The sequence below is a fragment of the Gaeumannomyces tritici genome (assembly GCF_000145635.1).
Source record: "Gaeumannomyces tritici R3-111a-1 unplaced genomic scaffold supercont2.5, whole genome shotgun sequence".
In the NCBI taxonomy this organism is placed as follows: domain Eukaryota; kingdom Fungi; phylum Ascomycota; class Sordariomycetes; order Magnaporthales; family Magnaporthaceae; genus Gaeumannomyces; species Gaeumannomyces tritici.
Genome location: NW_008804549.1, coordinates 1448735 through 1473745, shown reverse-complemented (window position 1 = coordinate 1473745; position 25011 = coordinate 1448735). Strand labels below are relative to the sequence as shown.

The 25011-nt window shown below is 56.8% G+C and overlaps 6 protein-coding genes across 6 annotated transcripts; 4 read left to right on the top strand and 2 right to left on the bottom strand.

The window, feature by feature from the left end:
* The first annotated feature begins 1 nt into the window (after position 1).
* On the top strand, positions 2–383 carry GGTG_09477 (hypothetical protein). Its single transcript, XM_009227327.1, has one exon. The coding sequence runs from the start codon at positions 113–115 to the stop codon at positions 368–370; it is 258 nt and encodes an 85-aa protein (XP_009225591.1). The 5' UTR covers positions 2–112; the 3' UTR covers positions 371–383.
* Positions 384–5063: 4680 nt separating this feature from the next.
* Positions 5064–5845, top strand: GGTG_09476 (hypothetical protein; the record flags this gene model as incomplete). Its single annotated transcript, XM_009227326.1, has 3 exons — positions 5064–5251; positions 5464–5581; positions 5675–5845. 3 exons carry the CDS (start codon positions 5064–5066, stop codon positions 5843–5845), a joined length of 477 nt encoding a protein of 158 aa, XP_009225590.1.
* A 1082-nt stretch (positions 5846–6927) lies between these two features.
* GGTG_09475 (hypothetical protein) lies at positions 6928–8045 on the top strand. Its single transcript, XM_009227325.1, has one exon. It carries the CDS (start codon positions 7635–7637, stop codon positions 7881–7883), a length of 249 nt encoding a protein of 82 aa, XP_009225589.1. The 5' UTR covers positions 6928–7634; the 3' UTR covers positions 7884–8045.
* Positions 8046–10228: 2183 nt separating this feature from the next.
* Positions 10229–10699, bottom strand: GGTG_09474 (hypothetical protein; the record flags this gene model as incomplete). Its single annotated transcript, XM_009227324.1, has 2 exons — positions 10229–10412; positions 10509–10699. 2 exons carry the CDS (start codon positions 10697–10699, stop codon positions 10229–10231), a joined length of 375 nt encoding a protein of 124 aa, XP_009225588.1.
* Positions 10700–12516: 1817 nt separating this feature from the next.
* GGTG_09473 (hypothetical protein) lies at positions 12517–16135 on the top strand. The gene is made up of 3 exons (XM_009227323.1): positions 12517–13775; positions 13898–14894; positions 14976–16135. The coding sequence occupies exons 1-3, from the start codon at positions 13554–13556 to the stop codon at positions 15239–15241; spliced, it is 1485 nt and encodes a 494-aa protein (XP_009225587.1). The 5' UTR covers positions 12517–13553; the 3' UTR covers positions 15242–16135.
* A 3346-nt stretch (positions 16136–19481) lies between these two features.
* GGTG_09472 (hypothetical protein) lies at positions 19482–20315 on the bottom strand (the record flags this gene model as incomplete). Its single annotated transcript, XM_009227322.1, has 1 exon — positions 19482–20315. The coding sequence occupies one exon, from the start codon at positions 20313–20315 to the stop codon at positions 20139–20141; it is 177 nt and encodes a 58-aa protein (XP_009225586.1). The 3' UTR covers positions 19482–20138.
* Positions 20316–25011: the final 4696 nt, after the last annotated feature.

Below are 25011 nucleotides of genomic sequence, written 5' to 3'. Positions count from 1 at the left end.
GGAGAGAGAGAGAGAGAGAGAGAGAGGGAAGAAACAAAGAACAGACGGAGATGGGCCCGTTCCTCTTCGCGGCTCGACCCTTTTTAGGAAATAACCAAGGGGAAGGGGGAGGATGGGAAGGGGACAGCATGAACCGACCGCGCTGTCGGGTCCTATCACACAAGCCGCACTCAGCCTGCCTTGTTGGGTCAACTTGAAGCTCTTTTGTTGTCGTGTCTGGTTTCAAGAAATGGGGTTGGATGAATCGATTGAGAAACAACCCCGAGAGCAGGAAAAGGAGAGGAGGGAAGAGGGGGGAAAAGGGACTGGGTCCTGGGGGCCTGTCAAAACTGTCAGATCTTCGTCACACACGGCAGAGAGCAAGAAATAAAAAAAAAAAGCCGACATGGCGCGTGCGTTGACGCCTTGGTGCCCCCCCTCTCCCCTGACGATTGAATCTACCTAGGGGGTTACAAAACCCTAATTATCCACTAAACCGCCATTTTTAATCCACACGTTAGCCACCCAATTTTGCTGTGCTTGGCATTAATTTTCTATTTACCTTTTAGCATAATAATATTACGCATTACGTAAATCTGAGGGCAGGAAATCCAACAAGGCCTTGTTTGTAGGCGTAAATAATTATTTAATTTTCTTAGGCTCAAGGAGAGGTGCGTTAAGCATTATAACGGCCTAGCTAGTTTAAAAGGTTGGAGGTTTGCCAAGGGGGTTAAATATATATTAACCGAAATATTATCGTTGCTGGAGTCGCTGTTGTTAAGCTGGATAAAATCCTTTCAACAGGTAAGCGATTATTAATGTCACGGTACAGTCGCTTATAAGGACCTTACATGGGTTGTAGCTCCAGCTACAACAGCGTTCCTCTTTTGCCTTGGTGTAACGGGTACTACCTTGGTTTGGTCCCGTAACAATATCCATTTTATTAATTTAGTGCGAATAGCTTTAAAATTAAGTAATTTTATTTTATTTAATGGTTGTACAAATTAACAAAAATATCTCCCCAGCCATCCTACGAGGGGGGCTTGTAAAATGGCGGTTTAGTGGATAATTAAGGCTTTGTAACCCCCTCCTTGGGAGGGGGTTAAGAATGTGGAACCCCCAGGTAGTAGATTTAATCTACCCGCGCCACCCGCGGCGCGCCGCCGCCCCCTTTAACTAGCAAAGCCCGATCCGTAAGCATTTCCGACGCCCGGGTTTTTGCCTCTATGCCGCAGTTTCAACCATAAGAAACAAAAAGGCAATCCCATTTAAAGCCCGGTATCACTGTAACTGCGACCGTAGCTGTCCGGCCAACTCTTGACAAGGCTCCTTCTTGGCCGGGCTGACCCTAAGTTGACCTAATTTGACATCGCCTGACCCAACTTGACTTAACCACCCACACGCACGACTACAATCTGACTTGGCTTGATCGCTCGCTCGCAGCCGGGGCGAGTCCTGGCCAATCTCGGTCGGGGCGGAAAATTCCGTTGCCATCATCTCATGTCTTGGTATAACTACCTACCTCTACCCAGGCAGATAGATAGCCGTCGGGAGAGGGAGCACCCGCTCCGGATCGAAACAGCCCATTGATCCTTCGCTCGACATAGATAGCAGCCACCGCGCCGCGGGTTTAGCAGCTCTTGTCCACCCGCCCTGGTTGTGTCTGAGAGTCCAGATGTCGGATAGGGCCTGGTTGTCCTCCACCATTGTCGTCCCCATGACGGCGGCAGGCACACCTTGGCGCACCGACAAGGCTGCTTTGCTGCACCTGCTGACTCATCTCTTCTTTGACCATGCCGGAATGACCGGGGATCACAAACCTTAGTACGGTGGTACATCAGTTTGGCTTGGTATTTCAAGGAAGAAAATGTATCTTGCATCCACCGCACCAAGGTTCGTAATCCCTGGGACCTATACATACATGGCCAGGGCAGGGCCCGATCTCGGCATTAATATATTTCGTTACGAGATGGGGTTGGTTGCTGGATTATCCGGGAGCGGAGGAGGATATGGAAGAACGAAGAGAAGGACATAAAATAAAAACAAATCTCCTGGGGCCCGTTTCTATGCAGCAACTCGCTATTTCTCTCCTTTGCAGCTCACACACGCCCCACCTCCCCGCGCCCTTCTCTTCCCGTCCTCCTGTCAGATATCAACAAAAGAAGCAAAAACAGCCCAAGGGGCAGGGAGGGAAGTTGCGAGTAATCCCAGGGGGCGCGCGCACGAACCGGCGCAGGGGACAAAAAGCCTCGCGACGGGAGGAAATGTGGAAACGACAAAAAAGAAAAAGCCAGCCGGAAGCACCGGCCCGCAGGGGAAGGGGTGTTAGGGTATAATATAACAAGGCCAGGCTTTCAAGTCCACACCCCCCCTTTATTATGTTATGGGTCCGCAAAGGTCAAGGGCCACGAAACGGAACGAACTGGTAGGCGGGGGGAGTAGGGTGGTATAGGTCCCATGGATCTAGTGTGGTGGATACAAGATACATTTTCTTCCTTAGAAAACCAAGCCAAACTGATGTACCACCAGGATCCACCGTACTAAGGTTTGTGATCCCTGGGTCCTGTACCGTGGCACGGTGGCTCTCGCCTCCCATGCAGGTCAGATTGGCGATGTCGCGCGCCGCAACAGCAAGGGAAAAAAAAAAGAGCTGCCGCCCGAGTGGTTGAGTGGCTCTGGTCGGGTTTGCACCGGCCTATGACAGGCTGAAGCTGGAGCGTTTTCCATTTTGTTTGGGTGTGCAGCATCCCCGCTCGAAATGCATGTTTGCACCAACAAGAAGCGTCTGTGTGGTGTGTGTGTGTGTGTGAGTGAGAGAGTGGGCGGGGCCCTCCTCCCAAAATCCCTTCTGACGTGCGTCACCGACCATGGCCGCCGCCGCCGCGCATGCATGCCTGCTGCTGCATTAGACTAGGTACAATCTTGCTCCTGTCACCCTTACCTTTTTTTTTTTTTTTTGTTGCTGTGAGCTGCCCGCGCATGGGCGCCGGGGAAAAGAGCGAAAAAAAGAAGGAAGAAGAAAAAGGAGGCCGCATTGCGAGAGATAGCACCTATCGGCAACCGAATATAGGGCAATATGTTTGAAGGGGTGCAAGTGTCGGCATCATTGCAGACTGGCGAGCCAGTGTTTCTTGCATCAGGGGCAGCGTCTGGTCAGTCAGCATCAGACCCGCTGGGGGGGAAGGGAGCGAGCGAGCTATAGTCCCTCCTCCCCGTTTTTGTTACTCCGCCTCTGGCGACCGCCCAAGGACAGGGACGTGACCCATGCTGCCGGTCGGACTGACAGGCCGATACCCTCGACCTAGCTTTTGAGGGGAAAGGGGATGGGGGATGGATGAGAGGGACGTGCTGTCGCTTTCCTTTACAGCCAGGGGACTGTGGCATGTGGTCTGTGCCCACTCCACCTCGACGGAGCCGCTGTCAAAATGGCTGTCAGGGGGGGCCCGTCCGGACTCCGCACGGAGAGAGGCTCTGGTCAGACAGCAAAGGGACACTGACGTGTGTCATGACAGGTGATGAGCCGTGTGTAGATGATGGCGGGTTGGGACGAAGACGAAGTCACATCCGGGGGTCAAGGTGCTTTTTTTTTGTCTTTTTTTTTTTTTTTTTTTTGTCGTTATGGCCGTCCGTCCGTTTCTCTATCCGTCGTCACAGTCGTCGTCGTAGTCGCTGTCGTCGTCGCCGCCGTTACCGATGCCGTCACCGATCGTCCGGGACCGTTGCTTCTGCAGTGGGACTCGCGGTGATTTGATCATGTACGTTTCGAGCCATGGTCCCGCGGCGTAAGCTCTCCCGCCGACAGAGAGTTTCCTGGCCAAAAACGGCACCATTCCCCGGGCGAGCTAGCCTGGTTCCGTCCCGGCATCCGGACCCTGGTTTTCTTTCTTCTCTTCTTTCCAAATCAAATCAAATCAAATCCGGACCTGGGCCGGTCGCCAAGCCGCGTTTTGCTGCAGCCTCGACCACCAGATAAACAGGCGTCGGCCACTATCAGATTGATTGGGGCAAGTCGTCCCACCCGCGTTTCCGCCATTTGATGTCTCTTGTATCGCGCGCCTCGTGTACGTTCCGGGGCGCAGTCGCGGCCCCGGGGGGCATGCTGCCACCGTGCCACCCTCGCGGGGTGAGGTGAGGGTGTCATAGGGAGGAGGAATGGGGAGCGGAGGAGTGGCCGCAAGGAGAGTGGTGGGCCGGGTCCCTCAAAGCCAATCAAATAATTAAAATAAAATAATAAAAGGCGAATCCATGCCGTTTCCAATTCCGGTCATGGTCGCGAACGCATCCATCCCTGTCTTTTGTCCGACCCGTCAGGCTGCCAAGTTCAGTTGACGAGATGCTTCCCCCGTCCAAAAAATCCCGCCCCTTGTCGCCTTTGCGTTGCATCCGCTGGTGGGCCTGTCCATCCAGTGTGGAGCCGCAGGTGGGTGTCATCTCCCTCTCTGTCCCTCTGTTCTGGGTGGGGTTGCGGTGGACTCGACACCGGCTATGCAGTCCAAGGTGGGAAGTCTGGGTGGGTATAGTAGCGTTCGAGACGAGGACGAGCGTACGCGTAGGATTTGGGAAGGGAGGGATGTAGCGAGATCCCAGCCATGTAGGTACTGTGCAGACAGCCAGCCAGACTCCCTTGATCGAGCGACTCCATCTCCATCCAGGGGTGGATAGGCGGTAGGTATCGATAGGTGACGGCAGGCGCGGAGATAAGGCGACAGATATGGAGCCCCCTTGACCCGGGGCTCAAGAGATCCGTCCAGACGAGACTCGCTGGCCGGCTGCCACACTGTCGGGCACGTCCGGCATAAATTGTTTGTTCAAACCACTTTCGAGGTTGAAGTGACGCGCCGCCCAGGCTTTGTTTTGTGGCCCATCGCTGGAGCTGAAATGCTAGTCGACGCCACCAGCCACGAGTTAGCCACTTCTTCCAAACGGGGCATTTTCGTCAAACTTGTGAGCAAAAAGTGTGGGGGTTTCGAGTCAAGCCCCGGGGCAGCCCTTGCCTGCGCAAAAATGCGTCATGCTGGCCTCGCGCCCTGATTCAAGAGGGTGGGCGGGAGGCGGGACATGACAGATCACCCAATGTCAGTTAAATGGCCAAGGCCGCTACAACCGTCACAGCAGCGTCGCTGGCGAATCGGAGAGCCGCTGCTCTGTCGCACACTACACTAGGAGATGCACAACGACTGCGGCGGCCGTTCTCGCCGCTTCAGCTCAGCGGCTCAGCGGCTCAGCAGCTCAGCAGTTCACCACAGGCAGACACCTGCTATCCCCCAACACTGTACGTACCAAGGCTTGTCGGCTCGGTGCGGGGCAGGGCTTGCCAGAGGAAATCAAATCAATCACGTCTTTCCCCACCTTTTCGCGCTTACATGTTTCCCTCAGCCGCCCCCTGAGAAGGCTTCCATCATCAGACCAGAAGCCCGCTGGAACAATCTAATTCCTCGACGACCGGTAAACAAGGCCACCACCACCCCTCCCCCCATCGACCAGAGTCTCAGCCGAGATAGAGAGCTCGAGCTCTGGCCAACAACTGGCCCTGGCCCTGGCCATCATCGCGGTCCACAGTCAACACAACCCAGAAAGGCCGGCCAGCCAACCCGCCCAAAAGGTAGGCAAACCCCGCAGGCCAGGGAGAGCTGCGGCATCCCGGGCAGCCAGCTCGCCGAGTTACAGATGAGCGTCTGTCCAATTCAATTGGAAGCTCTCAACCAGGCGCAATGGCCCAGGTTCGGACGCCCATGGGGCGGGCTGCTTCAACGGCATGGCTATCTTTAGCAGCGCTCGGGGAAAGGGCTTTGGGGTAATGGGCTGCGGCGCATGCGCACTTGCAGGGCCTGCGCTGCAAGCGCTCGGCCTGGCCCCGGCCTTCTGAAACCTGGACATGGTGACTAAGGACCTGGGAGGAAAGGTGCCGAGGTATCAGGTTTGGCAACTTGTGTGTTTGCTCGCCCATCCTCAACTTGGTTCCCGCGACCAAACTTGCCTAGTCTGGCGGGCGGGCGGGCGGGCAGTGCGCTTGCGTATACGAGAGCGCCTCTCTCGCGGACAAGGCTCAGAGCCTAGGGAGGCAGGTAACCAGGCCAGCAGATGGTGCGTTGCTCTCCCGCTAGAACAACATGGATAAAAAGGTCAAGAGGGGGCCCTTGTCAGTCGCCGCGCCTTCCCGAAGCTGCTTGGGCAACTTGGGATAGCTTCATGTGCATGCCTTGTTTTTCCCACCCAGCCTAGCGCCTCGCTATCGGGCTTGGGGGTCGATGCTAGCGCGTCGGCATCTGCTCGGAGGATTGATGCCTTGCTTACCACTGGGAGAAACGGTGGTTGCAGGCCGAAAAAAAAAAAAAAAAGGACAACGACCGGGGGAGGGGGTAGGGGATGGCGTTGTCGACATGATGAGCCCTGGGCCTGACAGAATCGCCGTATTGGCGGCGTGTGGCATGCTCTTGAGTCGCCGTCCGCTGCTGCAGCGACCTCCATCCAGCCAACCGCCGATGAGAGGCTCCAGGATCCAGATACCCGGGACAAGGATGGCCTGTCGTCGAGACCGCCTTGACCCAGTCCGGGCTGTCGTCCCTTTTGTGCGCACAGTGATTTGCACACGCAAGAGGGCGATCAGGCACACGAGGATGAACGGGACATTGTGGTTGATCAAGTTCCAGTGGCTATCGGAAGCTGGGTGAACAAATTTGTTGTTGTTGTTGTCTTCTGCTCAGTTTACTCAAAGTGCCTAGCAGGTGGACCCTGCCACCTCGAAAGAGGCTGTCAGGTGTGCTCCACTGCGTTGCGGTCGGTGGCTGACACATCTGTGGCTGGCCAATTGGCTGCTCTCCTCGGGATCAGACGAGTCCAGGGCTTGGTCCAGGGGTGGCGGTGACAGGCACGACCGACCAAGCCAGTGACAGCTAGCTCCCCAGGACCTGCCTCGTCCCGCCCAATGGCTTTTTTGATGTCCCACACGATCGAAACACCAGATTGACACAAGCCACACTAGCAACCCCACCCCTGTCGCTCAGTGGTTCTTTCCCCAGCCAAGCCGCCAGAAAGAGCAACTTTCCTGCTGAACCTGCACCACCTGAACCCTCACCACCTGAACCCGCACCACCACGCCCAGATCGACGGAGCGGGTCGAGGTCCGACCAGGGAGGGACTCGACACAAAGGAATTAAGACGCGACAAACCAACCTGGTCCTGTGGGTGTCCTGTGGGTGTGCAGTGGCAACACAGCTGCACTGCCGGCCAAGAAAGAAAATAAGGCCCTTGCGGCTATCAGAAAAGCATCCGAGCTTATCCGCAACAAACAACGAAACTCCTGTCCAGAGGGCACCCACCACATACACACACAACGAACACCAAGGTGCTCGCTCACTTGTTGGCGCGTCGATGGCTAGCTTGGCCGATTAATCTGCTTGCCACAGCCGCTTTGTTAGCTGGTCGGCCCACTAGGCTGATACTATGGCTTCCTGATAACCTGGCCCTTTCCGTTTCCCTCTCCTTCTCGTTTTTGTTCCCCTTCTGGACCTGGGACCCCTGCCGTGGATCCGTCGGTTGCATTGCTGGCCTCTGATCGCTGACGAGCACCCACCCTTGTTCGTTTTGTCCGCCGCCGGCTGGAGTCCAAGTCGCTGGCCTGGTGGCCTTGACCCTGACCGAAGCCCGCTCAGGCCATGGGGGCCTGCGCTCGCCTGCTCGCCTGCGGCCTCGACCTCCAGACAAACACGCACACTCGCCCACAGCGTCGCAGCACACGGCCGAGCCAAGCCGGGATCAGCTTGCGGCCCATCCGCCAGTCAAGGTGTGCCCAGCCGCCGGCTGGCCTGACAAAGGAGCCTGGAGGAAGCCTGGAGGAAGCCTGGAGCAGCTGCCCAGACACACGCAGGCACACGCATTCTGTCGCCACCCTGCGCCTCTGCTGAGATTCACGGCCGCATCCCATTGTTGAGCATGCTTGTCATGACCCGCCAGCGTCGGTCCCGATTCTTGGTTGCAGCTGAAGGCGAGGCCACGCCAGCCAGTCACGTTGAGCCTTTGCCAACCTTGAGTGATTTTGCGACATTACCGCGAGTCCATGTACCCCGTAAGCGCCACCGCCATCGTGAGAAGCCCACACCACCCACCGAGCCGGTGGTCCTGCTGACCTGACAAGCTCAGCGTGGCCTTTCCACTTGGCAGCCACCCCCCGGTAGACAAGGGGGAGCCAGGGGTGCACAAGACAAGATGAGAGCTGATCGACCTCCGGGGCGAGCTTACACGTAACTCTACCGCCGGTGGCTTTTTTTTTTGTCTGTTGTTGTTGGTATCGCTGTTATCATTGTTATCCTGGCAATCGCGGCAAACTCCATGACTGACGCCTTCGACTCGCCTCTCACAACCGATGCTCTCGCGGACCCGACTAACAGCACGCACAAGACTCGGACACTCAACCGCTAAACTAGCAAGGTTCAAACGACCAAGCAGGCCATGCTAGTTCTTGGCTGCGTGTTCAGGTACAGTAGGCTGGCTCTTTGCTACGTCACGGCGCTCGCAGGAATGGCCCGCTCCCACCCGACGACTGCTGCCAGAAAACAAGACGACGCTGTCGGAATACCAGTTGCCTTGCACAGGTGCCAACGCATATCTGCTCCCTTCGACCCTGTAGAATTCACAACTAGGTATGTTCCAGACAACTCGACAACAGCTATGACAAGCCGGTCGATCTGTCGTCAAGCAACTCCGGCTGTCGTTAGATCCGACCCGGTCAGCCTGGGGGACTCCACCACCACCAGCTACTAGGCTGTTATCTTTTTTGTTTTTTTCTGTCTGCTTCTATCCTTCGACTCATGCACGAATGGGAACAGACGGCAGTTGGAAGCGAACCCTGTGGCGGGCCTGCATGCTGGTGCATGCACAACACACTCTCTAACCAGCCACGCCAAGGCTCGGCCTCTCTACCAGAGGGCGCCTCGGCATCGAGTCGTCAGCCGCCACCACCCCACAGTCCCGTTTTCCGAGGACTGACCGCAGCAAAGCAAGCAGGCCAGTGGCCCATCGCGCCACTGCGCTACCGTTGGACGCAAAGTCGGGCATGGCATCGATGCTTTTTTTTCTCTTCTTTTCTTTTCTTTTCTTTCTTTGGGGGCCGAAGTGCTTCTAGAGGATTGCCCCTTGCTGTTACCAACTAACCCTATTCGGCGCGCTCGCCTCATCCTTCTCGTACACGGACCTCGGGTTTGGTCAAGGTCAAGTCTTGTTCTCCCGCTCGACGATGTGTTCGTTCGGGTGTTTTACATTATGGGCAGATACGCTCGCACAGACTCGGCCGCTGCCTGTGCCGACTTTTGGGTTCCACATTGCACATGTCTCTGGCGTCTTTGCGGGGAGAGCGCCGCTTAGGTCTCCTGCCAGCCCATATCTCGCCCCAGGGAGCTTGCATGTGCCTGTTGAACACAGGTCTGTCGATCGGTTCTGATCTTTCCCCAACAGGACCTGTTCTAGCCAAGGCGGGTGGGTGGGAATCATGTGGGAGCAGGAAGGCGGAGGCGGCGGCATCTGCGCACAAAGGCAGCGAAAACCTTGTGTGTCGTGCCGAACAGGACAGGCGCTGGCCTCCCGAGATATCCATGGGGCCGGGTCGTTGGGAGTCGAGTCGACCAGTCACCTCGCACACACTGTCACAATGCCTTGCCTATCCGTTTGTATGTGTGGGTGTATGGGTGCACGGCACGCCTACCCGGATGGTTGCTCCACTAGTAGGTATTACTTGACCTCCCTGTGTGCTTTTACCCCGAGCTGCTTCTTGTGTGCGGCGAGGTCTGGGGCTTCAGCGAGCGAGAGGGAAAAAAGAAGGTAAAAAAAAACAAAAAAAAACAGGCCAAACGGGATATGCAGCAGCTTTGGGACGCACCTGCACTCTACCTCGCGCAGCCGAACCCCAAGAAACAGACCAGGGAGGGCCCTATCTCGGCCGCTATACCTCTCACCACTCCCGATGACAAATGTCTCATCGGCTTCTTGCACGCCTGCCTTGTTTGCTTGTGTGCGCACTACTTTTTTTTCCCTTCTACTTCTTGTCATCCTGGTTAGATCCCGTGTAATAGATGGTCGGTGAATGAGCCGGGTCCAATTTCAGACGCCGCGTTCGCCAACCTGGTTCGTGGGAAGCAGGCAAGGAAAGCGAGGGCAAACAAAACATGGTGGTGATGCTGTGTGGGCCCGCCCATCAACCCTCTCCTCTTCCCCCAGTGCTGAGAAGCTTGGCCCTTTACATGCGTATATGTCTGTCTCAATCCAAAGTCGGACCGGGGAGAAGGGGAGGGTTGACGAGGTAACAGAGCGCATGCTGCTGCTGCTTGGTGCCGATGCTGATGTTCATGGCGGTGCTGGAGCGTTGGCACCAGCATGCTAGCCTGCCATCCGACGACGACGGCGACCTTGCCGTGCACACACACATGGCCGTCCGTTCCTGTCTGCCACCACCAGCGCAAGGATCTTTTTTTTATTCTAGTCTTTTCTTTGTTCTTATTCTTCTTTTTTATTTCTTTTTTATTTTCCTAGGCACTTACTTGGTCAATATCTTGGCCTCGTAACTTGGGAACGTAGTGGACTGAACAGACGGACGGGGATTTGTATATCCGCACATCCGCAATTCCGTGCTAGGTCTGTTTAATGAAGCGAGCCCTGCAAAGCACTGGCCAGGGCTTGGTTGAGTGAGGGTGATAGAGACGGTGGATGTGGAGAGGTCTTTGCCACGCATTTCACATTCACACACACACTCTATTTCTCTCTCTGCCCTTTCTCTTCTGTCTGTCTGTCTCCATCTTCACACCCTCTCTCCACTCCAGGCCCAGTGACACCTCATTGTCTTCTTTTTCCTTTTCGCACACCACCCCCCAAAGCAGTGGGAGTGGGAGTGGGATGAACCCGAGCTCCGCGTCTTCGATGGCCCGCATGCAGGGAAGACCCCTGCTTTGACAGCCTGACCATCGGGCAATTTCATCTAGCCTTGCAACCGTCATTGAGCGGCCGGGGTGGCCACAGCGGGGAGGGGGGGACTGCAAAAGACCCCTGCTCAGCGCCGTTAGCCCTGGAGGGTGGGGTGGGGTGGGGTGGGGTGGGGGGGTACTTTTCAACTTGGTGGAGTGTGTGTGTGCGTGCTGCTACTAGTGGATCTTGCTGGGTTTTGAGCCCACTTGATCGAGTGGGTCTACGTTTCCTTCCCTTTGCTTTTTTTCTTATTTTCTTTTTTATTCAAGTCCCTGTTGTTCCCCTCTTTCCTTCCTATTTTGGTTATTTTGCTCTTTTTCATTTCTTTTTCATTCTTTCTTTTCTCTGCAGCTAATTCTTTTTCTCCTCCAGACCACCCCCCTCCCCACCGCACGCCCTTCCGTCTCTGCTCTCCCCCTATTACCATGTACCTTTTACTAGGTCGCAGCACCGTGCGCTGCTGTTTCTTCTCGTTGCATATTCTCTGGGACCCCTATCCTGGTCCCTGTCGACCTGCTCTGGCCATCCAGCGCTCTCTCTCTGTCTTCCCAACCAAAGCCCTTCCCTCCCCTTTTGCTGCACGCTGTCCAGCTCAACCTAATTATGAGCGCTGTTGAAGCCGCGAGAGAGAGAGAGAGAGAGGTGTGTGTGCGGGTTCCTCCCCTCCCCCCATCGTTCCCATCCCCATCCGCTGCTACGGCTGCAGGAGCCAGACGACGCACATACACTTGCATAAGGTGTGTGTGCCGCAGTGGTTTGCGGGCAACGGCGCTTGCCTTCGATCCTCTCTCTCCCTCCCCGTCTTACAGCACAGCTGCTGTTGCTACGCTGCTAGTTAGGTACCTACCGATTGTACCCGTCCCGACAGCAAGCATTTGCCGGACGACAGTGCACCTCCAGCGAGTGGGCCGTCCTCCCCTCGTTTGTTTGTCATGTCTCCGCCATCCGTGGGCCCTTGTGTGGTGGTGCAGGGCGGGCAATAGTAGCCGGGTACAGAGGTGGATGTACCTGCTTGATGCTGCTGCGTCTGCTGCGTCTGCTGTTGCTGCTGCTGCCGCCGCCCTAGCGGATAGTATCCCTGCTGAAGCCTGTGTGGAGCCGAGCGAGGGGGGGTAGCTTGGCCGTATCCCAGCTGGAGCAAGTCTTGACTGGCAAAGCAGAGCTGAGTGCCGGCACGCCCAAGCGGTATATCGTGCACGGTGCCAGGCCCGCCCCTTGCACTATACAGCAGGGCCTGCTGCCTTTGCTTTTTCTCTGCTGCCTCTGCTGCCTCTGCTGCCTCTGCTGCCACTGTACCCGCGACACCCCATCAAGGTAGGGGTGTTATTGTCTACGTGCACGCCTCTCCTCCCCTGTACGTCCCATGTATGTCATCCTCACCCAGAAGGCGAACCTGCCCACTCCCTCGCGTTCTTGGGCTGCTTTTGGTCTAGTGCGCATATTTCTATAGAACGCGTGCTTGCTGGACAGGGAAATAAACCGCATTCTGTGGCCCTCGTCCCGGGTTCCCCATTTTCCATCTTTTGCTTAAACCTGGGAAGTACCTGGATCGGCCCAGCCCTCGGCCGTCTTTCGAGAAGTTCCTTTTTTCCCCGTTGGAGCTATGGTGGTAGCAGTTTCACCTTGGCCCTCGTCTTGTTGAAGAAGCATCCTAAAAAATCTTTGACTCGATGCACTAAACCAACGCCAGGCCTCTTATAAGCCTGGGGCCTGCCATTCACCTTCCTCGCTTCCCCCCCGGGGCATATCATCTGTGCGCGCCCGCCCGTTGGACTTATCCCAGACTCAGACCCAGAGCAGCGACCCCCCTAGGCAGGGAAGAAGGCACATCGACAAAAGAGGGTCCCGGCACTTGCGCTTCTACAAAAAGAACTTATCATCCACCTCACACCTCCCCTTCCTGTCCCACCACCACCTTCGACCTGCCCCCCCCCGTCCCAGACCATCATCACGTCTGTGAATAAAAGGCCCTCACACTCTCTCACTCGTGATCCAGGCCTTTCACCTCGCACGCCAAGGCTCTTCGACTTTGATTCTAGCCCTTCTTGAAAACCACGGCCACGTTTGCTGCTGCCGCCGCTCGCTCACGCCCACTCGTCTGTGCCGCCTGTCGCCAGTCCCTCCGACCTGTACCTGCATATACATATACATCACCATAGGCGCCCGCACGCCCCTCCTCCAGGAACGAACAAAGGCCACTTGACTGTTTGCCTTGCTCGTCGTGCTCTTCTCTTCTCTTCTTTTGGGAACAATTGTAAAAAGAGAGGGGATCTTCCACTGCCTCGGACAGGGAAAGCCAGAAGGTGCCGGGTTATACACTTTTTCTCTCCAACCAGGACGACCATACGATCGTTTCAAACAGCGACTCCAGCATCCGCCGACGCATGCTCTCTTATCTCGACACTCGAGGCGTCTCCGCTCGCTCATAACAGCGCCCCTTCTCAATTTTTTATTTTTTTTGAGTAAGCTGCTCTTGCTTGCCACTCTGCTTTTTCTCCCAATCACCACACCAGGCCACCGGGCAGACCAGGGAGTGGCCGGAACACGAGGCTAAACGACAAACGACAGCACTTTCTCCATCGCTGAGCGGGCACGTTGCAGCACATCCAACGGGACACAAGGGTATGGAATATACCCTACCAGGCAGTCAAAGATCCAGAACCACCCAAGACCGACACCAAGGAGATCAGTCCAAGATGTCCATGATCGCGATGGCTGCCCCGGCTCCGCACGCACCCTTCAAGAGGGAGTACTTTTCCTCCTGGGACGACCACAGGCAAACCGACTACGCATCGTCGAGGCCAAGGAGCGAACCCGAGAGGATAGCTCTGCCGTCCATTCGCCAGGTAAGTAGTTGAGTCTCCCCAGGGTGGTCAACTCGCCTGACAAATAGAGCGCCCGGCCCGTGCCAAGGGGGGGTGGGGTGGCGGCAGCCCACGGGAAACAACTAACCAGGCCGTACTTCCAGGCATTCCCCGAGATCCATCTTCGCATCGTCCCACAAGATGGGCCATCGGGAACGCAGTCGTCGACCACGTCGCCGATAGTAGGGCCTCCAGGGACCATGACGCCCCCGGAGTACGTGCACTCGCCCACCAGCCAGAACAAGCGCAGGAGACTGTCGTTTGACAAGGAGCAGGACGAGAGGGCGAGCCGGGTGCCACGACTATACACCAGCGGGCCGTCCCCGTCATTCCAGAGGCGGGAGAGCCACCATACCCTCTCACCAGTCGCCCTCAGCGCTACCGAGCCCAGGTCGACCGCCGACAGCTGGGGCAGCTCCTCCCGCGCCAGCCCGTACCTCCCCGGCGGCCCACCGCCAACGATGCGGTCGCCCGTGGCCATGGAGCACAGCGAGTCGATGGGCCGCCGCCCAACACTGCCCAGCCTCCCGCTGCTCAACTTTGACCGTGCGCCGCCACCACCACCCCCGGCGTCGGTGCACCACCACCACCAACAGCAACAACAACAACAGCAGCAGCAGCAGCAACACCATCACCACCAGCACGCCAGCCACCACGGCAACCACGTCAGGGCCACGTCGGGCGACGACTACGTGATGGAGCAGAGCCGCATGATGGCCCCCCACCACGGCGTCGTGTCGCCCATGGAGTCGCCCGTCGGCTACAGGCCGGGCGGCGGCGGCGCCGGCAGCCCGGGTTACCCGTCATACCACCCGTTCCACCACCCCTCGCGGATGCAGTCGCTGTCCATGGGCTCGATCCCGCCAATGGACCGCATGCCCTTCTCGCCCTCGGCCTACGGCTCCTACCACGACTACATGCGCATCAGCGAGCTGGGCGGCATGGGCCTCAACGGCGACAACAAGCAGCGCAAGCGGAGGGGCAACCTGCCCAAGGAGACCACCGACAAGCTGCGCGCCTGGTTCCTCGCCCACCTGCAGCACCCCTACCCGACCGAGGACGAGAAGCAGGAGCTGATGAGGCAGACTGGTCTGCAGATGAGTACGTAACACTTTTTTTTTTTTTTTTCCTTCCAAGGGGGTGTCCCTGCAAAGCTAACCAAAGCCTCAACTCCACCTACAGACCAAATCTCCAACTGGTTCATCAACGCCAGGAGACGCCAGCTCCCGACCATGATCAACAACGCGCGCGCCGAGTCGGACGCCATCGCGTCTGGCCGCGCCTCGGCCGACGGCAAAGCGCTGCCCTCGACCGAGCGGCCCGACTACGACACGGACGGCAAGCTGCGAGACAGCCCCGTCAGCGAGGACGGCGGCATGCACTACGACGACGACCTCGATATGAAGCGCCGCCGCGCCGGCGCCGGCATGAAGCGCGGCAGCGTCTGAGACAAAGACGGGGCGGGGTTGCCAGACTGCGAGGAACGCCTTTGACGACAATTAGAACGACCGAATATGCATCTGGAGCTTTATTTGTGCGAAACGAGACCGATGAAACAAGAAAAAAACAACAGACAACTTGAAAAAAAAAGAAAAAAAAGAACGACCAAAAAAACCACGAAAACAGTTGACATAAAAAAGAAGATAAAAAACGATCAACACCCTTCGCCCTGTACAAAAGCTACCTCTTCATACGAGCCGACCGGCTATTCTTTCTGTTTTGCTCTTTCGGTTCGGTGCATTGGTCTGGGTGCATTTACTTTCTTTTCTTGGACCTGTATTATTTTCACATATACCAATACCTGGACGGAAGGCTGCGCTGGGTTTTTTTCTCTTCTTCTCGAGTGTCATTTATTCCAACATTATCCAGTACGATTTTTGTCATTTATACACATGGTGCATACATACACCAGTACGAGGTCAGGCCGCATGTTTTCCTTTTTTGCTTCTTTTTTTCCATCTAGGGTGGCAATCCCCATTGTGGGACGGATGGACGGCGAACCTAGGACTAAACTAGGAGTGGCCGGATAGAGCGAGTGAGACAAAAAGAGGATCATGTCTTTTATGTGTATACAATGGAAAGTGTGGGCATATGGAAGATACTAGTTTCTGTTTCTACATTTTTTATCCGCTTGTTAGCCCACCGAGTCTCATTTTTTTCCCGACTTTTGATTGCTCTTTTCTTGGAACGACCGGAGTGACAAAAAAACGGGAAGACGACGGCGGATGGAACAAGCCAAGGAGACAGTTCGATCGCTTTGCTCCGCAGTGTCAGTCAGTGTACATTACCATCACAGAATCTTTATGCTAGAGAAGCTCATTTTTCCCGCCACAAAAAAAACCTAGAGGGTGTGTTCGCTTTACTGCAGACAAGAGCCCATGACTTGGCAGGACGGCAACCAGGGGGCTACGTTGTTGAACAGGAGGTCAGCCGACTTTCTTTCCCCACGCAAGGCGTGCGTGCGTGCGTGTCCTCGGCGCCGTAGCCGAGTGGTGGTGATCTATTTCAGTACGGGGCCCTCCTCCCACGCCCTTTCAGGCATCTTTACGTGCACTATAGGGCAGGTCTGTGCTATAGAGCAACTATTTTGGAGCTTCGAAGCGGGGCGGGTGGGAGGGAGAAGGGGAGGAGAAGAGAGAGAGAGAGAGGGAGGGACAGCAGAGTAGCTAGCGGGAAGCGGCGGGCGGCGGCGAGCGAGGCGGGCGCGCGCGTGAGCGGGTGAAGGCCATGGGTGGCCTGCCGGGGGGGCTCCAGGCGGTTGCCCTTCTCGAGCGAAGGTGCGAGACCGCCACCGAACCGAGCCGACTCGAGCACGCACGCACTCACACACACACACACACACACACACACACATACACACTGTCCCCGCTGACGATATCTTCCCTGTTAACGGGGTGTGTGTGTTCCGGCGTTAATTTTAGTCGGTCCATCTTCCCTCAGGTGCTACCACCACTCCCTGCCGAACCAGGTAGGTACAGCACAGCATGCATCTCGCTAGCTGCTAATGCCTGCTTTCCGGTTCTCTGCCGGGAGCCACCGGCGGGGTTGTCGCGCTAAGGCAGAGAGAGTGGTTTTGATAGCGCGAATAAGGACAGGGTGGGAAATGAACCAGATCCGGAATTTACCTAGCGGCTTGCTTCCGGGGGACTACACCTCCATTACTCGCAAAATATAGGCCAAGGCTAAGGAAAAGAAGCAACGAAGGAACACCAGGCGACGAGGAGGTTCCGCGGAGCTAGTAGAACGAACGAAAAAGAAAAAAAAGAAGAAAAGCAATGACAACAAACAATATGCCACATCCCGCGCTGGTCTCGTCACACATGAGCTAAGGAAAACGCCGGTTACCAGGCGCCGGGTTTGCTCTTCACTGCCACCACGGGCCAGCCTAACTGTTTTCCCTCCCCTCCCCCCGTCTCTCTCTTCCCCGGGGACGACATCGTCCACACCCCCCACGCACCCCATGCAACCTACCTACCAGCTCACGGTCCTGTGCCACTTGAAAAAAAAAAGAGGTGGCGTCTTCCGTGTCGTCCAGGATGAGACAAGGGCCGAGACCAAGACAAAGGGGAAGAGTAGGAAAAAGATAAAGGCGGTGACGGTGACGGCTTGGGAGGAAGGAAGGAAGGAACGAAGGAAGGGCGTCGGTGGTGGCCACCCCTCCCCATCATCCATCACAACCAAGACATTTGCCGGCGTGACGGGCGGCAAAACGAGAAGGGGTGGGGGAGCTGGAAAAAAAAAAAGACACAGGCACTGTCGACGGCGAGCCAACATACAGCCACTGTGGGTAACAAAAAAAAGGAACTATAGGCAAAGCATCTTTTTGGTCACCAGTTCATGTCCATTACCTGCCCCCCCTTTGCGCACGTCCCCCATATCAAGGCTGTCAGGCAGCCTGCCAAGAATCAACAAAATCCACTGGACCCCGGAGAACAGTCAGGGAGCAAAGCAGTCTAAAAAAAAAAAAAAAAGAAGACAGACAGGCTGATGGGAGGAGGACAGAAGCAAAAAGAAAGATGGGCCGAGACACGCAGGACAGGCATGTACGCTACTGGGTGAGCGAGCAAGGGAGGATGCCGAGTTGTCCGGCTGTCCCCGTCGTCCATCCCGCCTCGCTCCCGATGTGTAGTCACCTTGCTTATTTTTTTCCTTTTCCTGTCTCTTTTCTCTCTTCTCATCTCCCGGGGTTGACTTTTCTTGCTAGGGACATGATGGCTAGACAATAGCAACCTTGTCGTGATTTCACCAGGGCGCGCGTGGCGAAGGCGGGAAGGAAGAGGAAGAGATAGAAAAGAAAAAAAAAGACGACGGGACGAATAAGGAAGGTTTTGCAAGATACAGGCCGGTTGCTGTTCAGACGAGACGAGACGCCTCCCCCTTCACATCTACGCACGGATTCGATGGCATATGGATGACAAGCAAAAGGAGAAAAAAAAAAGGAGAAGAAAAGGAGAAAAGAAAAACAAATCAGCACACGGATCCTCTTACATCCAGGCCTTGTTCTCGAATGTTTGCGGCAGCAGACGGCGGCAAACGACGGGGCCTGCAAGGCGTTGCATGTTTCATGACAAGTCAAGCCCACAGCCTGATACCCGCCCGGCTGCATGGTGTGGCGAGGGGGAGACAAGCTGGGAGGAGTCGCTGTCTTGTCGTTGTCATGGGTGGTGGTTTCCATGTTGGTGCGGTGGTGGTGGTGGTGGTGGTGCTTGCCTGGAAGATGCTGGCGTTCCTCGCCAATCAAAGTCCCGTTTTCTCCGACCTCTGATCTTTGTGGGGACGACGTGCCGAGGGGTGCGATGGATGGATGGATGGATGGATGGATGGGTGGATGTGGCCCCACTGTTCATGACCCACACAGAAAATCACGAGTAAAAATAAAAGAAAATCCCGCCTGCCGCCCCCCGAATTAGCGCATCTGGAACCGAGATCCCTGTGATCGGCGAGATTCAATTGCCTTGACAAGTCCCCACGATTCCTGCCTTTTATTTTCCTATTTTTATTTTCCTCTTTTTGTTTTCTACTTTTTATTTCCTCTTTTTATTTTCCACTTTTTCGTTTTATTATGCCAACTGGCCAGCGAACCATTGGGCCGCTAGAGAAGCGGAAGCAGAAGCAGCATCCCTTGTCCCATAGTCTCATGCGATGCTGCCTGTGTCTGTCTGTGTCGTATCATTTTCGTTGCTTTTTCGACTCCTTCTTAGTCTTCCTGCTCTCTTTCCCTCTTGTCATTCACCACCCGCCTTTGGGAATGGAATCCTTGCACACGCCTACCCAAATGTCGGAACCTCTCGCGCCCCGCTGATTCGCCCGTCTGCCTTATCGACTTCCCGAGCTCGGTAGGTCGGGTACCAGGCCAGCCAAGACCAAAAATAAATAAATAAGGGCGAGCAAACAATCGATACCTGCCGGCATGCACCGCCCGCACCCCTGTCACCACACCACACACCCCCCTTCACACCTCGTCCAAGTGGCTGACGCCAACGGCTGGGCGTTTCCCAGTCCTCCCTCCCTCTCTCCCAGTTCCGCTCTCCACCACCGCCGTCGCCCAAAAGGCCTAGCGTCCCCATCCGTCACCTGCAAGATTGCAAGATCTTGGCGTGCCTCGGGGCTTTGGGAGGAGAAGGCCGAGTGGGGGGAACGGCCCTGAGAGGGAGGGTGCGTCACGGGTGTACAGTGCAGTACGTCTGGTGCAGTACGTCCGGTGCAGTACGTTCTGTCTGCCTGGTCTTGGTCGCCTCTCAGCGGGGAGGCTTCGACGGGGAGGGATATTCACCGTATTTGCCGACGGTCATGACAAGGCAAACCGACGGCAGACATGGGATGGCTGTCCTGGTCGATGGCTGTCATGGTCGTCCTCGCCACATTGCTCACCCTTCACTTCTCATTCCTTGCCGTCAGCCCCGGGAGCCTGTCGTCGGCCTCACTCAATCGCGCCGGCCCTCCGTCCGACGTCCCATTCCCACCTAGGTTCCAAGCCACCTCCCAAGCCCCTCGACCACCGATCTTCAGCTCGCCCACAGGTCTCCCGTATCGGAGCCAGGGTCGAGAGGCGATAGGTACCGACAAGACGCCCTCCTGTGGGTTTAACAAATGCCACCCATGCAGCAGCTCCCTCTCGGCTAGGGTGGTGTGGGGAGATCAAACAGGCGGGGGAATCGGGGAGAGATCTCGCTGTTCCGGGCTCGTGGAGTCCCTTTCGTGCCGCCGTTCGGGGCGTGCTGGGATTCCCTCCCAGGGAGGGGCGGAAAAGCTCCGCTAGCGTCCGAGGTTGCTGGACAGACGGACGGACAGGGGGGGGACTGGCCCCTCCTCGTGCGGCGGGCGTCCGGGATCGTCTCTAGAGCGTCATTTCCTTGAAAATACGGTCGATGTGACGGTCGAGCGGCTGGCAACGCAAACACTTACACACCGGCTGTCGCCGCCGCCACCAGGGCCTGTCGTCGACCGGCGCTCTGGAGACCAGTTGGGGAACAATCCGGCCTGTGTGCGACCGATGTGGCAGCCACCAGTCCCGCGTGTCATTTTCTGATTAATCAACAGGACCAGGGAGGGGGGGCCACCAGAAGACAGACACGCCTCCCTCCCAAGCACCCTCCCAAGCACCCTCCCAAGCACCCGCCCGCTGCCTCCTTCTGGCCCAACCGTTGCCCGGGTACGGCCATTCGTCGACATGCGACATGCAGAGGCGCCTTGGCCGCACCCGCATTGCGTCCACGCCCGCCTGCAGGAGTCAGAATCGGGGGCTGGGTGGCTGACGCTGTCCACAACGGGTGGCGGCCGACCCGGGTCCTCCCAATACCGCTGCCGGATATCGCCCCGTCCACCTGCACCCAGCCGCCGGATGCCTTGTCTGATGAAGCTGACAGCCGCCCGCCTGCCTGCCTGCCCTGCCTGCCCTGCCTGCCTGTCTGCCTGTCTGCCTGTCTGCTTGTCTGCCTGCCCCGTTTACCCTGTCTGCTCTGCTTGCTTTTCATGCGCCCGCCCTAGCCTGACATGGCATGACATGACATGGCATCGCAGGGCCCGGCCTGGCCTCCGACTTTCCTCGTGCGCTGCGGGGCACGTCGTCGTCTGCCCTGCCTGGCTGCCCGACTATTTGTCTCTATACCTGGTCCGCACTGCCACCTCAACAGCCGAGTCGACACTATTGGAATGAAAGAGACAGAAAAAAAAAAGCAAATAAAAAAAGAGTCAGGGAGGGAGCAAGGCCGCACACATTATCTGTCATACAAGGCCGAGAGCGGATGGGGCAGGCCGGCCTGTGCCATCGTGGAGCCGGAACCGCTGTCACCCACCGCAATCTATCACTCCGAAGTTGCAGGGGGCCACAGAAGATGCGGTCAAGTGACTCCCGGCAGGCAGGAAGACGTTCGTTTCCCCTGTATGCCTAACCCAACCCGACCTGGCCTCGCATGTACGTGTGTGTCCTGTGTCTGTGTGTGTCTGTGTGTCTGTGTGTCTGTGTGCCTGCAAACCCGAGATGTGCCATCGTCCCGCTCGCCCATCGCTCTTTAGGCAGGTCTGTGTCTTGCTAACCTCGGCCTTTCCCGCACGCCCGCCGCCGCCGCCGCCGCCGCCGCCGCCTCGACCTCTATCCCCCCCATCCAGGGACTGATGCGCACGGTGTTACGGCGCGTTTTCATTTTATTTTCATTTTACTGTTGGTTGCTCCCCCGTTCCCTGTCATCTTCCTTGCACTGTCTGCAAGAAACCTCCAGTGCGCTGTTGAGATACATCCATCCCAAGGCAGGCAGGCAGACCAGACAGGCAGGCCCTCGAGGACTGACCATCTATTCCCACACCCTCCCCTCCCCCCTCCCCCTCGCCCACCACCAAGGGCAGTTGCTGAAGCTGGCGACACACGAGCGCCACGCCAGGAGAACTCTGCATGGCCGTCAGCTGCCCCTTCGGGGCTGCCATCGGTTCTTGCTTGACTTGAGCTTGAGCTTGAGGTTAAGCGCCTGCATCTCGACATGACAAGGCGACCAGGGAGGAGGAGGTGGCGGGGGGTGGGAGGGGAGCACGGGTCATGTTCATCCATAAGGTTTCCTGACTCCGTCCCTGCCTTGGGACCGACTCGGGCCCGCCACGTTCCTCCCCGTCCGATATGATATTTGCTCGAAACCCGGAAGAGGTGACATCCACAGAACTACCTAACCTACCTACCGCCACGGGAGAGAGGGGGGGAGGGTCGTGGCGACGGTGGGGGGTGGCCAGCCGGCCGACTGACTAGCAAAAAGTGTCGAAACATATGCTGTTGACCAACCATTCGTATGTTGACCATCGGCCAGACGTGATGTTGAGTCAAAGAAAAAAAAGAAAAAAAAGTCAACCTCACAGAAGCTTGATCTGACTTCGAGTGACAGCATGCCCCTGGCCTGCCAACGATGCACGACACGCACCCCACCTCGACTCGTTGGGGGTTTTCTCCTGCATTCTTTTTTTTTTTTTTTTGCCACCAGAACGACTGAAGATGGCAAAACAAAAGCAAACATGATGGGAAAAAGACAGCACGCCCAAGACGGCCACCGTGTCATATGGAAGGAAGCCCACCCGGCCTAGTCATGAACAAGGGCCCGTGTACATTCACACGGGCCCGTGTACATTCACACGGGCCCACACACAAACCGCCTACCACGTCTTGGCAGGGTGGGCAGCACAATGTGTGAGCAGATAGGGTAAGGCAGGTAGGTAGGTGTGTGCTCGGGGCCCCCTCAAGGTTCAGACACGCCGCACGCAGACTTGGGCTGGTTCGCGGGTCACCAGCACTCCAGAGTCAAAGCAGAAAAAAAAAGGCACTCTCGCCCGTCCGATCCCTGGTCTGATGTCGAGGGGACCCGGTACCTGTGGTCCTTGACATGACGGCGTGTCGCATCCCAACTCATCCGACTTGACTATCCGAAGCCTCCACTCCTCTTGTCACCTTTTCGACGTTCCTTTTTGTTTTATTTCTTCGTCCTGTACTATATTTTAGTTTCCTTTTCTCTAGCACCCCTTCCCCCTGGCCGATCCGAGTCCCCGCCGTCTGACAAGCAAAGAACCACAGGAGCTTTCCACCCTCCTGCACAGTACTCCTCCTCACTTGCCTTCCTTTCCCTCCCTTTTCGATTTTTCGTTCTTGTCCCTTCTCATTCTTTGCGTGCCCACACACACACACACACACACACACATACCCTCCCGCCTTTTGACACATCCGCGTCTCAAGATGTGAGCCTGTGGAGATCGGCCGGGCCCGCGCCTTGATGTGAGATGTGCACAGGACGAAGGAAAAGAGGAAGAAGTGGGAGATGACTGACCGTCCATTCCGTCCACACAAGGGGAGGCCAGCACTCTCTCGACTGCAACCAACCCTGCGGTACCTTTCCACCTTGTTTTAATATGGACGCTACGTTTGGCCAAACTCGGGAGACATCTTCCCCCACTCCTCCTCATCTCCCAAGACTCCCTCCTGCGGAAGGACCGTTCGAGCCTCCTGAGGCCTTGCCGGTGCGTCTCGCGTCTCACGAGGCGGGGATGAGAGTTTTCTTCCAGCTGCCGGCCGGGCCGGCCTAGGGCCGCCAGGGAGAGAATGAGAGAGTGAGAGAGTGAGAGTGTGAGAGTGAGAGGGTGAGGCTGTGGATGAGAGGACGGACCCCTGTTCTGCATCCTACACGGCGAGTTCCGCGTCTTCCCCGTGGATCCCCCTCCCTCTCTCCCTGCTTCTTTGTACATCTCTACGACGCGGGCCTTCTGGCCTTGTCCGCAGTAGTTGTCTTTTTCCTCCTCACCCCTTGTCCTCCCGCCGTCACCGCCATTGTGGTGCGAGGTAACACCTGCCTGGGACCCCTCTGTTTGCTCTTTTCGGTTTGGCTTGTGTCTCGGTGTGATGGGCGCACAGCATCTGCATCCATGCCGCACCCACGGGGGCTCCCCGTTCCACGGTCAAAAAACGCCAGTCCCTTTTTGGGTTCCGTCATCTGTGCTTCCTTTTCTGCTTCTTCTTCTTATTCTTCTGGCCCCTCCTTACTCGGCCCCAAGGCGTTCCCGTAGTAATCATGTCCGGCCCGGCGCTCAACCGGCCTTTCCTGGTGTCAAGTGACATGGGAAAATGTCAAGTCTGCCTTGGGTGTCTGGCGGTGAGGCGTTTTCTGTCATGACAGACAGACAAGAGAACGCAAGGGAAAGCCCTCGAGATGGGGGTGTGTGTGTGTGTGTGTGCGGGGGAGGCGACGTCGGAATGCAGGAACTCCCAGATCGACAAGCGGCGTGACACACGTGCTTTCTCACCAATCGATCGGAAACCAAGGAACCCCAAGATGCGGGTTCGCTGTGTCGCGTTGCGTCGCCACCGCCGCCGCCGAGGCGTGTGCGCTGGCGGCAAAAAAAAAGGCGCGTGGGGGGAAAAGGGAGGGAAACCAGAGAGAGAGAGAGAGGAGACGGACAGAGAGGTATCTTTCTTGCCAGACACAGTGCTGCCCCGTGATATTGCGTGCGGTTCTCTCTACCTGCCTACCTATATAGGACATGTATGCATGTATGCACGGGGATGGCGAAGAAGGCAGCCGACAAAAAGGCCCCTGGGGGGGACAAGCGCAGGTTTCTTTCTTCGGGCAGGGCCTGGCCGCTTTCTCCCCATCCCCCCTCTTTCTCGTCACCCTCTGCTTTTCTCTCCCCATCCCTCTCTCTCCCGGCAGGTAGAAAGCAACAAAAGGATGTGGCTTGTGTGACCTCCCGGGCAGTCGGTCAGCGCAAGCCACATGGGCACAACATGCCGCGCACAACAGGGTATTTTTTCTTTCACACGCACGCCCCCTCCTCGCTCATTCCCCCACTCATGTCTTCATGTTGTGTAGCCGTCCCTCGGGCTATATAGGCCGAGGACACAGGCGTGTGTTGCAATTCCTAGCTTGTAACTCCCAACCCGCCTGTCTGTATGTATGTATGTATGTCTGACTGTCTGTCTTAGAAGCCTGGGGGGCCGCATTTCCCAGCCCCGCCCGGGTGCGCGGGAGGAAAGGGTGGGCTATAGTAATTTGTGGTCTATGCGCTCTGCTTGCCGCCAGTCTTGTGTGTTCTAGGCAAGTCCATCCCTCTCTCATTCCCCGGTTCGTGTACCCCCAACGCGCAGCGGAGAGAGAGAGAGAGAGAGAGAGAGAGAGAGAGAGAGAGAGAGAGAGAGAGAGAGAGAGAGAGAGAGAGAGAGAGAGAGAGAGAGAGAGAGAGAGAGAGAGAGAGAGAG